Here is a 17362-nt window from a genome sequence, read left to right on the forward strand (position 1 = left end):
TTTGGAATCTGAAGCCCTGTGCTTATTCCCAAGGCAGGTGGAACGGAGAGAAGTGAGTGACGGGAAAAGTTAGAGAGAGAGAAGGGACATGGCTTCCTGACAGATTAGATGTGGGGGGTGAGGGAGTAGGAGTCCAAGGAGGGCCATACCCAGGTCCCTGGCCACGTGACAACGTGGGCAAGAGGGGACGTCCCTGAGTTGGAAATCAGGTGGGACCAGGGAAGCGTTTGGATATGTTTGCCAGAGCAGTGGTCTAGAAGGCAGCTGGATACATGGGTCTGGGACTCAGGTGAGATGGCTGCACAGCAGGCAGAGCGTGGGGATCGACTCGTGATGTCTGCCTGGCACTCAGGAAGGGTAAGAGGCTGTCAAGGCTTGGCTAGCCCTGGGGTCGGCCATGTCTCATGGCAGAGGGGAAGTTTCTTCTTCCGCAGAGATGTAGAGAGTTCCTCGAGTATCCCTCAGGTGCTTTTCAGTGCAGGAAGGTGAAAGCCAGAGGGGGCTGGAAGCACAGGAAGCCTTGGGTTTTCCACAGAAGTCTTTATTACAGTGTAAATCCAAGCTCAGGCCTCCCCTGGGCCCCATGCAAAGCCCCAGCGTCAGGGCTAGTGGTGCCCAGGAGACACCAACCCCTCACTGCGCCTCCAGCGGCGAGGTCACAGAAGTGCGGGGCGGGCGCCCTATCTAGGCAACTACAAGCCCCAGTAGGCCCCGCGGCCAAGATGCCTCGCCTTTCCTGGACTCCTAGAGCAGAGCCTCTTGGGAAATGTAGTCCTGGCCGCTCAGGCAAGTTGCGCAAACTCCCTGGTGTGAGGGATCCTGGCACCCACCGGGAAACGGCTCGGGCTGAGGCGGGGAGAGGGTGGGGATAGAAGGGACACGGAGGGGGGCAGAGGGCTAAAGGGGGTGGGGGCAGGCGTCCCGCAGGCAGAGACACCCTTTTCATTCGGCTTTGGCTTTGGATCCGGAGACTGCGGCTGCTGCCGAGGCAAGGGCTCCGGTCCCTGGGATCTTAGCTCGGATCCTGGAGGAGAAACAGGTGGAGTCAAGGGGTGTGGCAAGAGACCGGAGAAGTATCAGAGGACTAAGCGCAAAACAGGATGGAGGAACAGAGTACCCAAGCCAGCCCCTGCCCTCCACCTACTGGTCTCCGATGGAACTGACACTGACGTTTCTTGAAGGAGATAATCTGCCTTAGGAGATTTAGGGTCAGGCAATATGGGGTGGGGTGGGAGGTAGGGGCGCCTGGGGAAAGCGTTCTCAAGTTTCCCCATTCCCCACCCATCCTTCTCCACCACATGCCCTTACTTAGCTTTGATGTGGCTCAACTGATTGGTCACCAATCCCACATACTGGTCAATCTGGGCCTGGGGAGACCAAGAAAGGGTGAAGGGAGAGAATGGAGGGGGTTCTCCCTAATTCATTAAGGAAGCTGCTTCCTCCCCAATCCCCACATCAGGAGCTGGGGGGAGTGGCCCACTCTGCCACCTTGAGACCTAATAAGGTACGCTTGGAAGTCAGAAGTTCAAGTTGAAGTGTCAAGTCAGATGGGACCACGCTCTGTGTGGGAAGTGATGGCACGAGAATTTGCTAGCGAGTTTGTGTCCTGGGCACTGTTGCTAATTTTGAGTGGGTTGTGTGTGCGTGTATGTGTGGGTGTGTTTAGGGGCAGTGGGAGAGTAGAGGGCATGAGTGTTGGTTGTCGAGTCGCTGAGTGGATTGGTTTAAATACTAGTTTGATTCACACTATTACTTGATTTTGTGAGTCTTGCTGATTCCAGCACCTGAAGGAGTTAGTAAGGACTATCTCCCTGGCAGGGACGGGCAGCATTTGGCTCTCAGCTGTGCTAGAGAATGTCAAAAATGGAATGTCAGTCCATCTGCCCATCTCTGAATAGAATACATGTCAGTTGGCCCTGGTTCTGTCAGTGATCTGGGTAGCAGACATCCCACCTGATTTAACTGAGATGTCAGTCCCTCGCAGTTTCAGGGAGTCAGGGCATCCTGATTGGCTGGGAAGGGTGTCAGTCAAACCCAGACTATGTGTAGGGATAGATGACATCAGTCTGTCTGTCTGTCTGCAAATGGAATATGTGTTTGTCAGTCTCTGGGGGTAGTATGAGGGGCAACAGGGGCTATCAGGGTATGAGGAGAAGGCATTCATCTGCCCACTGACTGCAGGCTAGCCTGAGTGTCAGGGACAGAAGACACCAGTCAGGCTGCCTGTCTGTAGCTAGGACATGTCAAGTCAGACCTTGGATCGTGGCTGGGGAGGAGCATCGGTTCAGCCACCTGCTTTGGGCTGGGGTGTGTCACTCAGATCCTGGCTGTCATGGGACACCAATCGAAATGGCTGTCTCTGGCTGTGGCGACACATTAAAGACTCTAGCTGCAGGGAGGAGGGGCAGTGGGTAGACCACCTGTGCCCCGCCAGGGCATGTGTCAGTCAGACCCTGGCTGTGGCGGGGTGGGAGCACCAGCTGGTCCTCCTGTCTCTGGCTGGGACATTTGTCATGGACCCTGGCAGGGGGGCGGGGCCGGGGGCAGTCAGATCACCCGTGTTTGGCGGGACTAGCGCCACCTGAGTGCCTGTCGCACTCACCTGGTGCTGCCGGTACAGCAGAGGGACTGTGAATAAACCGATCACTCCTGCGGGAACAGAGATGGGGGTCAGGGTTCTCCCGGGAGATGAATGGGTCCATGCAGAGCTCTGTCCCCCCACCAAACCCCAGCGACCCACCTCCCCACCCCACCCCCACAGCCTTCCCAGCTCACCCAGAATGAGAAGAGTCAAACCATTGAAGACGGCACCCACGAAAGTCAAGATGTAGAAGAGAAGGGCCAGCTGAGGGAGAGGGTCAAGGTCGGCAGAGCCTCAAGGGTGCTACCCAGGCTGGGAACGTACCCAGCCATGGCCCTCCTCCCCCCCAGGGGCAGGGAGGTGGAAGTTGGGAGCCAGGAGGGCGGGGGGCTTCGGGGCACCTTGAGGGAGTCCACAAGGTCTTCGACCAGGAGGAAATGCCGCAGCTGCGTGGCCGCCACGACCACACGGGAGGCAATCTGCTGGGACAGGCGTTCTGTCTGCTCCCGAGTCAGGGTCAGGTCCACATCCAGGTAGGCCCTGAGAGAACAAAGGTGTGTGCCGTGTCCCAGTGGGTGGCAGGGGCCCAGGCCCAGGGGCTTGGCTGGATTAAGGGCCAGACAAGAGAGTCTGGGAGGAGGTCAGGAGAGAGGATCAAGGATTAAGGGTCAGAGGGTAGGGCCGCAGGTTGGGACTGGAAGGCCAGGCTCAGAGTCTGGTTTAGTGTCTGGGTCAGGCTGGCGTCAGGAATAGGAGGAGCCAGGGTGAGAAGTCACGGTCATGGTCCTGACTTAGGGTCAGTGCTGGGGTCTGGGGCTGGGCTGGGGGTTCTCACTGGAAGGGGTTGGAGCCGTCCCCACGGTGCACGGCATGCAGCACTTTTCGATAAACCCTGAGAGAGATGGTGCCACAGAGCAGCAACAGGGCCACGTGGGCGGCCACAGACACGATGCTAAAATGCAGGAGGCTGAGCAGGGAGACCATGAGGCCCGTGAAGACCACTCCTGACGTCTTGGTGTCCTTCCAGTACAGCAGGTCCGCCACTGTGGAGGGAGGGGGCAGCGGTCAGGCTGGGGTTTGGAGCTGGCTCGGCTGACCTCTTGACCTTCTATGTCCTGTCTCAGAGCTGAACCAGGACCTCTTGGCACACCTGTTGGAGCCTTAACTCAGCTTCCCGATTTCGAACTGTCTTCTTTTATTCCATGCTTGCCTCCTGGAAAACCCAGGTTAAGTGTCTAGCAAGACCCTGCAAGCTTACACCTGCCCATGGATTATGTGTGGGCACAGTTCGGGATGAAACTCACTCTTCTGCATCATACATATCTCACCCTAATTTTTCCTCCTAGGATGCCCTCCTAGTCAACTGGAATGGCTCTTTTTCCTTTTATTATGGCCGCATCTGTGGCATGTGGAAGTTCCCAGGTTTGGGGGTCAAATCGGAGCTGCCGCTGCAGTCTACACCACAAACACGGCAACATGGGATCCGAGCCACATCTTCAACCCACGCCGCATGGCAATACTGGATCCTTAACCACTGAAGAGGCCAGGATTGAACCCACATCCTCACAGAAACAATGTTGGGTCCTTAACCCACTAAGCCACAGGGGAACTCCTAGAATAGCTTTTTTTTTTTTTTTTTTTTTTTGCTTCTTAGGGCCCAACCCTCAGGCTAGGGGTCAAATCAGAGCTACAGCTGCCGGCCTACACCCCAGCCACAGCAATATGGGATCCAAGCTGTGTCTGTGACCTACACCACAGCTCAAAGCAATGCTAGATCCTTAATCCACTAAGTGCAGCCAGGGATGGAACCCGCACCCCCGTGTATAATATTCGGATTTATTTCTTATGCGCTACAACGGGAATTCCCTGGAATAGCTCTTAAGTTAAGAACAGCTCTTCTTTTTAAGGTCTCTGCGATAGATGTTCTGTCGTGGGGCTATGCCATCATTCATTTTATTCAACCATGCATCTATTGCTGGGTTATTCGCTTTGTTTCCTCCCCCCATCTTCTTCCCTGACAGTACTGCAAGCACTAGCCTCCTACAGATATTCTTACCTCCAAGAGGTTCTATTTCTGAGATAGAATCCCAGGGGTGGAATCACTGGGTGGGCTAATTATGTATTTTCAAATGCCATAAATATCATCCGATTGCTTACTAGCAAGACTCTAACAATCCTTATTTCCATGAGCAACGTGAAAGGAATCTTTCCACGGCATTCTGCCTGGCAATGGGTTTTATTGTTCTTTTTATTTTTCTGCACCCTGACAAGTGTAACATGATACCTCCTCAATACCCCTACCAACATATTTCCTAAATATATTAATAATACCTTCCTAGGCCCTCACTCAAATGTCTGCTCCCTTTCTGACGTTAAACCCATTTCCTAAGCCCTGATCAGTGACCTCTGGACCCCCGCGGTTCATCTCACACACCTAAACTTTTCTTTTTTGGCCATGCCCATGGCCTAGGGAGACTCCAGAGCCAGGGACAGAACCCACAACCCGAGCCACAGCAGTGACTATGCCTGATCCTTAACCATACAGCCACCAGGGAACTCCCTGAACTGAGAGCCCAGGGCATTTCCATCTACCTCCAGACAGTCTCCATTCTCCCACTTTTAACTGCAATCAAACTGACCCATCCCAACCAGTCCCCTTCAGAGCCTGACTCCCCGTCACTTCTGTATCCTCCCTAAACACATCCTGCCCACAACATCCAGCTAGGGTAGACCTCCCGCCCAACCTTCTTCTGCAGGCTCCCCCCGAGTGGGGGAGGGGTCGGGTCGCCTGAGGCGGGGGCTAAGTTTAGGCACGCTGGGGGGAGGGAGCCTCACCCGCAGCTGTGCTGGCCTGTCCAGCTCCTGAGTGACAGCGCCGCCTGGGCCTGAGGCTGGGGGAGGGGCCCTCCCTGCTCTTGGGCCCCAAAGCTTCAGCTGGAGACAGAGGGGACCCCACACTCCATCCACACCGTCCCTAGACACCCCCGCAGCCCTTCAGCCCCAGTCTGCAGCTCCAGGGAATCTGGGACCAAAAGGACACATCCCCCAGATCTGAGGGCCAAAGGGGTGAATCTGGAAGCCTTTACGCGGTCCCCCAGCCCCGCGACCCAGCCTGTCCCGAAAGCCCACCTTTACTCCCCATCTCGGCTCAGAGCGAGAGGCTACGGACACCGCTTCTTCTCAGGGATTTTGCCCACTTCAGCGGAACCGGAGGGAGGGAGTAAGGGGGCGGGGCCCATTCGTACCCAGCCAATGGCCCTCCGCAGAGGTGGGAGCGATACCAAAACGGGGTGGCTCTCTTTGTAAACAGCCAAAAGCAGGGACATCTACAACCAACTCCTAGGAACCGTGGAGGCTGAGCATGCTTTAAGGCAGGGCGGGATCTAGTTACAACTGGGCAATGTATGTGGTCAGGGAAGCAGAGAGTTTTTAAAAGGCCCGGAATTTACCTTTACAAGCCCCGTGGCCACATCCAGAAGAGAGCCTTATTTTTTCGGGGATTTGTCCTGTCCAAAATCAGCCTCTAGAGGGAGCACTCTAACAGAGGGAATTATTTTTTTTAGCAATCAGCCAATCCCCATGCTCCAAGGAGGACTAACTTCTGAAGTAGGAGGGGCAACTATACAAAAGGAACCAATGGCAACCTTAGGTAACGGGAATATATATTTTTTTTAAAGGGTGAAGTTTATAACGTCTTGCCAATAGCAATACTTCCTCCCTACTCCACGCTCTGTTCCTCTGAGAGGTGGGTCCTTTTAAATTCCATTCAATCCTCCACCCTGATTGTAGTCCAAGCAAGCACCTTCCCTCACACAGTTTACCTAGAAGGTGTGGTTCCAAAATGAATTCTGATTGGTCCATGCTATCGAGGCACTGCCCCGTGATTGGCTCCCGCTCCTGCTGCCCCCAAGGCTCTTCCTCCTTCTCGTCCGGCAAGGGCTCAACCGGACTAGAGTTCGAATCCCGGGACTGAGGTGGGGATGGGGTACGCGCCTGGGGGTCCCCAGAGCCAAGGCTGGGCTGCAGATTCAAGACTTCAGGCAGCGAGGACTGAGCAAGTCCAAGTTGGAGGTCCAACTCTGGTGCGGTAGAGAGAGAAGGCTGTAAGCTTTCACCTTAGAGGTGCCCTAAGTAGAGACCACCCACCCCTTATGGCTTCGGTCCCAGCACCGTGGACATCTCACCTTTCCTAGCCTCTCCAGCCTCTGATCCGTCCGGCTCCTCATCTTCCAGCGGGGTAGAGCTACTGGTGGCAGAGTCCTCCCCGGACCCTACTCCCCGAGCCGCCCAGCCCAACTGGTCCAGGTGGAGCCCTAGGTCCTCCAGGGGGCGCTCGACCGTAGGGGCAGAATCCGGGTCACCACGGCGCCCGGGCTCTGGGGATTGGCTCAGGCTGGGGATGCTTTCCAAGCTGTCGCCCAGGCTAGGCTGAGGGGGTGGGTCTCGCGGCTCTGAGACGGAGCGACCCTGCGGTCGTGGGCGGCGGGCAGCTGAATCCCTGCGGGCCCCAGAGCCCACCACACCGTCGAAGGCAATGTAGGAGAAGGTCAGCTCCCGGGGAGTACCCCAGTCCTGCGATGTGGTCTCTTCCTCGTCGTCCTCTGAGAACTCCCGGGCTGTGTGCAGCTCTCGAAAATCGGAGTCGTCGTTGCCTCCTGCCATGAGCAAAGGAGGCCATCAACTCCTCTGACCAAGCAAGACCTTGCCTCACCCTCCTTAACCCCCTTACTCAGCTGAGAGCCCCCTTCAAGTTCCACTCTCACATCCTCCCTCTCAACTTACCTTCTGTGGAGTCAGGAGTAGAGGAAGCTGTAGATGGAGCTTCTTCTGCAAGACGGAAAAAAAAATCGAAGACTCTTAGAAGTTTAGATGGCCCAAATTACAGAAGCAGTGTGCCAGCCCTGGAAACTTGTCTGAACTAAGGAATCTGATCATTTTAACCACAAGACCTTTAGGATATTCTGCATACAGACCATAAAACCTTAGTATCTCTGCAAGCAGAAACTCAGTTTTTTTTTTAATTTTTAATTTTTTGGCCGCACTCAGGGCACATGGAAATTCCCGGGCTAGGTATCAAACCCGTGCCACAGCAGCGACCTGAGGTGCTGCAGTGACAATGCCAAATCCTTAACCCGCTATGGCACAAGGAAACTCTAGCTCAGTTTCAGAAAGGAGTTGCCTTGTGGCACAGCGGGTGAAGGGTCTCACATCGTTGCAGGCGGCTTGGGTCACTGCTGTTTGGCGCATGTTTTGCGAGGCCAAAGGGAAACAAAGAAGCTCAATTTTAAAAATTCAAATCCAGGGATCTTGATCTCAGAAGCATCATGTTAAGGATTTGAGGAGGCTTCCATTCATGAAGTCTTTCAACAACCATTAATTGAGCACCTGATACATGCCTGGCACTGTTTTAGATGCTGAGGATACAATGGTGAATACAACAGATTAAATCCCTACCCTCAAAGAGCCTACCCTCTATAGGGGACACAGACAATACACAATTACACTAGGGTGTTGGGTCTCAAGTGTGTGGATAAAAGTCAAGGTAAGGGGAGAGAAAGCAAAGGGGATGCTATTTCAGACAGGGTGGTGAGAAAGACTTCTCTAATGACATCTGAGCAGAAACCTGAATGATGCAAGGAAGCCATGAGGATATCTCGGGAAGAGTCTTTCAGGCAGAGGGAAAAGCCAGGGCCAAGGCCCTTAGACAAGCAATATGCTTTTCATACTTGAGAAACAGAAACAGAGAAGCGTGCAGATGTGACTGGAGGAGCGACTGAAGGGGAGAGGGATGGGAGACGAGGGCAGGGAATTAAGGCCAGGGGGTGGGGTGGGGGGATAATGTAGGGCCTTCCTTTCTAAGCCCAGGTAAATACAAGATCTTACAATGTTAGGATGCTACTCTACAATGTTAAAATAACAACTTCTCAGAATTTTGGCACCTGGACTCCCAAGACATGTAAGGGGCTTGGCCGGTGTTGAAATCTCCAGCTGTCAGAACCACAGGGGTGTGAGACAGACAACGTTAGACAAGAGCTGTTAAGAGCCCTGGGCTCAGAGATCATGAGGCTCAGACAAGGCATTTTCAGTTGTGGAATCCAGCCCCTCAGAGATAACTTGGGGCTTTGCCTGCAGGAGGTGTCAATACTGCTTGGAAATTGCAATCAGATGCCTCCCCCTGCCCTGCCCCCACCTCTTTTGCTCAGCTGGGGATAGGAGGCCAGGAATCAGAGGCCTGGAGTGGAGTGGGTCTCCTCCAGGGTTACTATTAATCAGTGGTAAAACCTGCTAAGGACCTAGGAGTCCCAGCCCCAACTCAGGGATGGCTGTTTCCCCAGAATTTGGGCATTAGACAATTTGGGCAAGGTCGGGGCTTCCTTGGAGTCTGGGCAGAAAATGGAGGTGGGATGCAAAGATGGGTGATGGGATAGGGGGAGTCAGACCCCTCTTCTCCATTCTGGCTCTACCCCTCCTTTCAAATCTCTTCGCCGCTGGCTACGGCCAGCACCACGGCGAGGGGACAGCTCCTAGAGATCTTCCTCATCCCCGGGCGGAGCCCCGTGGCACATCTCAGCACCCAGTGCGCCCCCCGCTGGCTATCTCAGTGCCCCCCACCTCTGCCCCGAATCACTCAGGTTCTCCGGGTCAAGTCGCCCCCATCGCCGCTAAAACACGGGGGGAGGGGAGAGCTTCCTTTGTCTCCTTCACCTCTTCTCCCATCTCAGCTCTCCTGTGGTCAGTGTCGGAAGGGAAACCGGAGAGGAGCCCACCCGGGCCTCTGGGCCCCACACCAGGCCTGAGCCTCCCTCTACTCACTGCAGTGGGCGAAGACCGGCAGGACCTGCCCCATGGCCCTCCCCGGGCCTGCATCGGGACCCCCGCCCACTCCGGCCACGCCGCCCTGGGCCTGGGGCCGCGGGCGCTCATCTCCGCCGCGCCCAGGACGCCGCCGCCGCCGCCATCCTCGCCGCCTCCTCCTCCCGGGCCGCTCCAGCAGCCGCCGCCGCCGCCGCTGCCGCCGCCCTCAGCTCCGCTCCGCGGGGGCGGGCGGGGCCGCTGGGGGGGGGGCACTGCAGCTCTGGGGCCGGGGGCGGGGCCAGAGAACAGGAGGAGGGGCGGAACTTGAGGGAGGGCAAGAGGGGCGGGGAAACACCGGGAGGCTAGAGGTGGGTGTGTCCTTCCTAAAAGAGGGGCGGAGCTAGGACGGTAGGCTACAGTCCGAGCAGGCATGGAAGGCGGTCTGAAGGGCGGGGTCTAGACAGAAGAGGGCGGGGCCGTTAGGGAAAAAAGAGCAGGGCCTAGAGTAGGATGAGGGGCTCGGGGAGATAATGACGAAAGAACCTAGGCGCAAAGGATGGGGGCGTGGATCTCAGAGTGGGTTGGGGTGGAGCTAGAGGTGGCATTGCGGAGAGGGTATAAAGATTGCAAGGAGGTAAGGTATGAGCCTAGATTCTCAGAAGGAGTGGGAAAGGGAGCGGGAAGAAACTACTCAGAAAGTTTTGAGAAAAGAGGAGGAGCTCAAGCACAGGTGAATCTTAAGCCAATGTAGAATTATTCAGCGTTGGGCGGGTCTAGTCAGAGACAGAGGAGCTAGAGGCGTGGCCTACAGGGAATAGAGCAGAACAGGCAAAGGACAAGGTGGGCGTAACCAAGGGGGCGGGGCTAGGCCTGTAGCTAAGAGGCGGAGCTAGAAGCAGATCTCGGACTGAGAACCTCAGAAGCCTCTGAGGCAGGAGGCTTGAATGGATGGACCGGGTGTGGAAGGGAAGTGATTGAAATCCCGGGAGGAGATCGAGAGGGGAGGGATTGACCTAAAAATAATTTAAAGCCTTTGAAACCGGGTTGGGAATCACTGATGTGGGCGGAGCTTGACCAGATCAGAGCTGGGGACCCAAAGACCAGCGTTGAAAATGCAGATTCTAGAGACTGTTTCCCTGTAACACTTGTTTACATCTGTGACTCAGTTTCCTTTTCGGTAGATTGGAGATGATGATGTAAAATGGTGTGCAGTTCGCAGTGCTAGTTTGGTGCTCTGATCATTTTTCCCCTGACCCAAATTCCAAACCTCGCTTTGAAGGTGTGGAAGAGAGGAGATTGAAGAGTTCAATCCCTTCTAGTGACTCGAGTGCAGGTCAAGGGCATAGGAAGATTTAGGTAGTTTAAAATCTCACAGTGTAGGGGATTAGTGGAGGTGCGCGGGGGGGGGGCTCAGTTAGCAGGTGCAGAGGGTGAAACCTTCCTGATCTCCAGGCTGAAAGATGGCGGTCCTTACCCGCCTGCTGGGACGTCTCTGGCCAGCTCGCAAGGAAGAGGAGGTGGAGGAGGACGAAGAGAGCAGGTCTCCAGGCTGTCCTCAGTCCCTCCTGGACGCGCCGCGTTGCGCCCAGCGGCCACACGGGGGTGCGGTAGCACCGTGGGGCCTGCGTCTCGGGGCGAGCGCAGTGCAAGGCTGGCGCGCACACATGGAGGACGCGCATTGCGCTTGGCTGGCGCTACCCGGACTGCCCCCAGGCTGGGCTTTCTTCGCGGTCCTCGACGGCCACGGCGGGGTGCGAGCCGCCCTCTTCGGCGCGCGCCACTTGCCGGGCCACGTGCTCGAGGCGCTGGGCCCGGAGCCTGGCGAGCCCGACGGCGTGTGTGGAGCGCTGCGCCGCGCTTTCCTGAATGCAGACGCACGCCTGCGCGCGCTCTGGCCTCGCGGCGAGCCGGGCGGCTCTACCGCTGTGGCGTTGCTGGTTTCCCCGCGCTTTCTGTACCTGGCGCACTGTGGTGACTCCCGCGCGGTGCTGAGTCGCGCGGGAGCCGTGGCCTTCGGCACCGAGGATCATCGGCCCCTCCGTCCCCAGGAACTAGAACGCATCCATGACGCGGGCGGTACTATCCGCCGCCGGCGCCTCGAGGGCTCTCTGGCAGTGTCACAAGCGCTGGGAGACTTTGCTTACAAAGAAGCTCCTGGGAGACCCCCGGAACTGCAGCTCGTTTCCGCGGAGCCTGAAGTGACCGCCCTGGCACGCCGGGCAGAGGACGAGTTTGTGATCCTGGCCTCTGATGGCGTGTGGGACACGATGTCTGGCTCTGCCCTGGCGGGACTGGTGGCATCGCGCCTCCGCCTGGGCTTGGCTCCAGAGTTTGGCTCCAGAGCTTCTCTGCGCACAGCTGTTGGACACGTGTCTAAGCAAGGTCCTGGGGGCGGGGCTTGAGATCTTTCGGGGAAGAACCTAAGGGATTTAGCGGGAAGGAGCTTTGATGGAGAGGCAGCAGGAAAACTAGAAAGGGAGGAGAGGGGCTCCACTAAGGGGTGGGTCTGTTGGAATGGGGCCGGCCAAAATATGCAGGGGGCAGAGACTGAGGGGAGGCTTGAGGCAATATGCATAGTTCTAGATAAATGGGAGGGATTTAAGAGAAGGGGTGTGGCCTTTTGGAATGGGCCGGCCCTTGGATCTAGAGCGGGTCCTGAGGTGTGATTCCAAGCAGAAGGAAGAGCAGCTAAACAACAGTGGGAGGAGCTTTGGAGAGGGGAGGTGGTTCTCTTTAACAGGATGGGGTTAGAACAGTGAGAGGCCTGGTTTAGACTGGCAGAAGGGTGGGACTTGAGAGAAATGGGCATAACCAGATGGGGAAGAGGGTCCTAGAACAGGGGAGTGTTGGGGTACTCTGCTTCCAAGGGCCTGGAGGCCGTGCGGGGGTATTTTAACCGTGTCCCACCAGGCTCGCTTTTCTCCACCTCCAGGGCAGCCTGGACAACATGACCTGCATCCTGGTCTGCTTCCCAGGGGCCCCCAGGTCTTGTGAGGAGGCCATCAGGAAGGAGCTAGTGCTGGACGCAGCCCTAGGACACAGGGTTGCAGGTGAGCAGGCTCCAGGAGCCCAGGAGAAGGGGTGGTCGGCAAGCAGGGCATCCTCACAACCCTTGCCCCCTTCTCAGAGCTGTGTGCCTCTGCCCAGGAGACCCCCAGCCTGAACACAGTTTTCAGGACCCTGGCCTCTGAGGACATCCCGGATTTACCTCCTGGGGGAGGGCTCTACTGCAAGTGAGTTGGGGGGGGTAGGGTGGAATGGGAGGAGGGGGCGGTAGGAGGAGGATCCCCTCCTGAGGGCCTTCCTTGATCTCCAGGGCCGCAGTCGTCGCTGAAGCTTACTCTCAGTTCTGCCAGGACTTGGAAGAGCACTGCGTGGTAAGGACCCTGTGTTCTTGAATGTTTCTTTTAGAAGGGTTCAATCCAGGGAGTTCCCTTTGTGGCTCAGTGGTTAATGAACCCGACCAGGAGCCATGAGGATCTGGGTTCAGTCATGCGGTGCCATGAACTGTGGTGTAGGTGGCAGATGTGGCTCGGATCCCCTGTTGTTGTGGCTGTGGCGTAGACCAGCAGCTACAGCTCCGATTGGACCCTAACCTGGGAACCTCCAAATGTCATGGATGCAGCCCTAAAAAGACAGAAGACCAAAAAAATAATAATAATAGGAGTTCCCAACATGGCTCAGTGGTTAACGAATCTGACTGCGAACCATGAGGTTGTGGGTTCAATCCCTGGCCTCGCTCAGTGGATTAAGGATCTGGTGTGGCCATGAGCTGTGGTGTAGGTTGAAAATGCGGCTTGGATCCCATGTTGCTATGTCTGTGGCGTAGGCCGGCGGCTGCAGCTCCGATTAGACCCCTAGCCTGGGAGCCTCCATATTCTGCACATGTGGCCCTAGAAAAGACAAAATAATAATAATAATAATAATAGAAGCATGTAATCCAGCCTCCCACCTCACTTCCTGAACCTCACCTCCTGAAATGATGGGGAAATTGAGCCAGCGGGGACAAGGGACTTGCCTGATGTATTAATAAATTCTCACACCTGGTCCCGAAGAATTGTGCTAACCATATTGGGGGGTGGGTGGGGTAGGAAATGCAGAAGCAGAGGAGAACAGATTGTGCTTCCCCTCCAGGAAATGTGCCCTCTACAGGGCTCTGTGAAGCCCCATCACCCCCAAGCACCACCCCTCCAGCCAGGAATAAGGCAGAAAAATTCAGGGAATGTTGATGACCAATACCAAGGGCTGATTGCACTGCAGAGATCACCAGGACAATTCTGAGGGTGGTCCAGGTCTTAGAAGAGAGAGGGTGCAAATTGGGCCCAGAGAGCCCCTGGGTGATGTCCAAAGAGATGATGGGTGGAGCCACATAAATCAAGGTATAAGGTGGGAGTCCGGGAGGAAATGTGAGGGAGGAACCGGGAAGGCCTTTGGAGGGCAGCGAAGGGAGTTGGGTTATTACCAGTTGGAGGAGGGAGGATTGTTGATAGTTTCTCAGCAGCAGAAGGAAGTATTTGTCAGGATTCTTCTGAGTTGTGAGTGACAGAAACCCCATTCAACCTGGGGAGACAAACGAAGGGTTTTACTGGGCCATGTAATTGAAGAGTTCAGGGACTTAAGGCATGACTGCATCCACTTGTCAGATGATGTCATCAGGAACTGTCTCTTAGTTTTACTTTCTCTGAGTTGGCTTCATTCCCAGGCACAGTCTCTACATGAGATAGCAGAGCTGCAGCAGGCTCACATCCCAGGAGCCTACCATTCCCAGCGGAGGGAGCATGGCAGTTTCTCAGTAATTGCGGCCCTGATTCCGGAGCTGGTTCTCATTGGCTACACCAGATCACGTGCCTGACCGGTCACTGAGTCTCTGATTGGCCAGACCGGGGTTCCACGCCCACCCCTAGGGCTTAGCCTTGAGGTCCAGGCACCCAACACTGAGGGACTGAGATGGGGAATGCTGGCTCCTGGGAGGAATATCCCAGTGGTGCTTCCAGAATAGAGGGGAGTAAATGGCGACGGGCAAGAAGGGATTCCTATTCACCGTCTCCCACGTTTTGTATTCCAGAAGGGGCAGAGTGCGACTGGGAAGCCTGCTGGCACCCATTAAGGCTCTGCCTTGGACTTGGAGGCCTGACAGCTGTTGTCCTTTGGGGACCCTCTCCCCAGCTGGGCCCTCAATGGAATTAAGGAAGAAAACTCCCCCTCCTCAGCTATGCAGACCAGCGGAAGGAAGACAGGCCAATGGAGGAACGCCAGAATATTTATTTCCCTTTCTCCTACTTCCCTCTCACAGAAGGTCTTATGAGAGGGGGAAATTCCACACACACACAAATTTTTTAAAAAATATTTAGAGCTGAAGAGTTCCCGTTACGGCGCAGTGGAAACGAATTTGACTAGTATCCGTGAGGATGCGGGTTCGATCCCTGGCCTCAATGGGTTAAGGATCTGAGCTGTGGTGTAGGTCCCAGACCTCCTGGCTCGGATCCTGCGTGGCCGTGGAGGTGGTGCAGGCTGACAGCTGTAGCTCCAATTCGACCCCTAGCCTGGGAACTTCCATATACCTCGGGTGTGGCCCTAAAAAGAAGAAGGAGGAAAAAAAAGCTGAATGTACCCTGAGAAATCACCCAGTTCAATAACCTTTCTCTTCCGTTCATATTTTTCATCTGTTTAGGGGGAAAGGAGGGGAAAGTCTATGATTAAATTTTAACTACGTAATTCAAAATGCCTTTTTTTGATGGGAAAAATAAAAACCACACACATTTTTTGCCCAGTCATTTGGCAGACATGTAGTGGGCACTTGCTATGTGTTAGGCCATCAACCAGGCAGATCCATTGAGGTTCCTCTCCCCAGAACCCTGTAGTGTGTGGGATTGGGTAGGGGGACAGCAAGCAAGGGAACTCATAAATAAGGTCATCTCAGGCACTGAGAAGTGTCTCAAGAAAAATGAAACAGGGATGTGATAAGAAAACGGCTAAGGGGGGGTTCCCGTCATGGCACCAACGGAAATGAGTCCGACTAGGAACCATGAGGTTGCAGGTTCAATCCCCGGCCTTGCTCAGTGGGTTAAGGCTCCGACGTTGCCGTGAGTTGTGGTGTAGGTCACAGATGTGGCTTGGATCTGGCGTTGCTGTGGCTGTGATGTAGGCCAGCAGCTGTAGCTCCAATTGGACCCCTAGTCTGGGAACCTCCCATATGCCTGAGGGAAATTACTTTAGTTTTTTTACAATGTTATTAATTTTTCAATGGGTAAGAAGTTCACTTGGTTTGAAATTCAAAGGACACAAAATGGCTCAATAAAAAGTCTTTCTTCCATCCCCTGCCCCATAGCCACTCAATTTTCCACCTGGGGGGAGTTTCCATGTTAGCTCAGCAGGTTAAGAACATGAAGTATTCATGAGGATGCAGGTTCAATCTCTGGTCTCCCTCAGTGGGTTAAGGACCTGACATTGCCATGAGCTGTGGTGTAGGTCACAGATGAGGCTCAGATCCAGTGTGGCTGTGGCTGTGGCTTAGGTTGGCAGCTGTAGCTCTGATTCAACCCCTTGCCTGGGAACTTCCATATGCTGCAGATGTGGCCCTAAAAAGAAAAAAAAAACAACTTTTTTTCCCACCTGGGCATGATTGCTTTAGACAAGGGACATCAGGTGAGACCGCTAAGGAGGGGAAAGCTGAGCAGGAACTAGACAGCCATGCAAAAACCCTAGAGAAGAGTGTCCCAAGGCAGAAGAAACAGCCATTGTGAAAGCTTAGTGGCAAGACTAAACTTGGCATTTTCAAGATGAGGCTTGAGATTATGACCATCAAACCTGCCACAATCCCATGCTCTGTCCTATTGGTAACCACTGCAGTGAGTCTGGAGTAGATTTTTCCAGATCTTCTATTGGGCATGTACGCACATGTATACGGTACCTGCGGTGTTGCCTAGATATTTTTCATACCCTATGTATCACTTGGCAATTTGGTTTTTTTACTCAATAGTGTGTTAAAGACATCTTTCATGCCACTTAGGCACCTTACTCGCTATCCATCACCTTCTTGATGGGCATTTTGGCTCTTTCCAATTTTCTTGCCCTTACATCAGTGCTGTCAGATAGATCCTTGATTGAGCTCCTGTGTGCATATGCAGGAGTTTCTCTGGAGTAAGGGGTCTTGCTATCTGTTTTGTATAGCACCTGAGCTAAGAATGGTTTTTACATTTTTAAAGTGTTGTTTTTCAAAAAAGAAGATGCAAAAGAGAGCTTATGCCTAATATGCCTAAAATATATACTATTTGGATGATTATAGAAAAAGGTTGCTGAGTTCCCTGGCGGCTTAGTGGGTTAAGGACCCAGCGCTATCATTGCTGTGGCTCTGGTTACTGCTGTGGCTTAGCTTCAATCCCTGGCCTGGAAACTTCCTCATGCTGCTGCCTGGGCCAGAAATGAAAAAAGAAAAAAAAAAGTTTGCTGACTCTAGTCCAGGTGGCCACACAGAAGTGACACCCCTTCCATTTCACAGATGGGAAAGCTGAGACCTAGAAAAGAGAAAGGACTTGCCGGCGGTCACACAGAACTGGGGTTCTCATGCAGTTGGGTACATGTGTGTTGAGCTGCTTTGCTGGGTTAGTAAGACCCAGAAAGCCATCAAGTTTGCCTCTGTCCACAAAGAACCCACAGCCTGAGGAAACACACCAAAACAACTGTATCCTACCGTAGATCGGGGTTCAAGGTCTCCCAGAGTGAAGTGGAAAAGGGAAGAGGATCACTCCATTCTTCAGAGAAGGTTTAACGACAGAGCACAGCCTAGAAATGACGTGAAGGTCAGGACGGCACCCAGGCAGCAGATTCAGCTTGGAAAAAGGCTGGGAAGGTTAACTTCCTCACCTCCTCGGCTCTGCCCTGAGCTGTTTGTTTTACACGCATACCTTGCACCCAGGCACCAGTGGAGTTTTAGGAGGCTCAGGCAAGAATGCTGAGCCCATACTTACAACCTGCCTCCAGACCTCA

The 17362-nt window shown here is 54.5% G+C and overlaps 2 protein-coding genes across 7 annotated transcripts; one reads left to right on the forward strand and one right to left on the reverse strand.

Moving 5' to 3' along the window:
• Window positions 1–523: 523 nt before the first annotated feature.
• Window positions 524–9604, reverse strand: RTN2 (reticulon 2). 6 transcript variants are annotated; one of them, XR_014804778.1, is made up of 11 exons: window positions 9395–9604; window positions 7364–7408; window positions 6766–7236; window positions 6403–6660; window positions 3417–3624; window positions 2983–3121; window positions 2776–2845; window positions 2603–2649; window positions 1954–2078; window positions 1309–1367; window positions 526–1024 (listed from the first exon to the last, which is right to left on the reverse strand). XR_014804778.1 is itself a non-coding variant. In XM_084958050.1 (11 exons), exons 5-11 carry the CDS (start codon window positions 5721–5723, stop codon window positions 943–945), a joined length of 618 nt encoding a protein of 205 aa, XP_084814176.1. In that variant the 5' UTR covers window positions 5724–5917; window positions 6384–6660; window positions 6766–7236; window positions 7364–7408; window positions 9395–9604; the 3' UTR covers window positions 526–942.
• Window positions 9605–10793: 1189 nt separating this feature from the next.
• Window positions 10794–15098, forward strand: PPM1N (protein phosphatase, Mg2+/Mn2+ dependent 1N (putative)). Its single transcript, XM_021094558.2, is given in 6 exon segments — window positions 10794–11694; window positions 11696–11758; window positions 12309–12426; window positions 12504–12609; window positions 12693–12753; window positions 14442–15098. Coding segments are annotated over 6 exon segments (1248 nt in total). The 5' UTR covers window positions 10794–10836; the 3' UTR covers window positions 14484–15098.
• Window positions 15099–17362: the final 2264 nt, after the last annotated feature.

Source organism: Sus scrofa, chromosome 6 (genome assembly GCF_054392235.1).
Source record: "Sus scrofa isolate SSC_HxYL_T2T_F1_AM1 chromosome 6, Sscrofa_HxYL_maternal_Yorkshire_Landrace_v2.0, whole genome shotgun sequence".
Classification (NCBI taxonomy): domain Eukaryota; kingdom Metazoa; phylum Chordata; class Mammalia; order Artiodactyla; family Suidae; genus Sus; species Sus scrofa.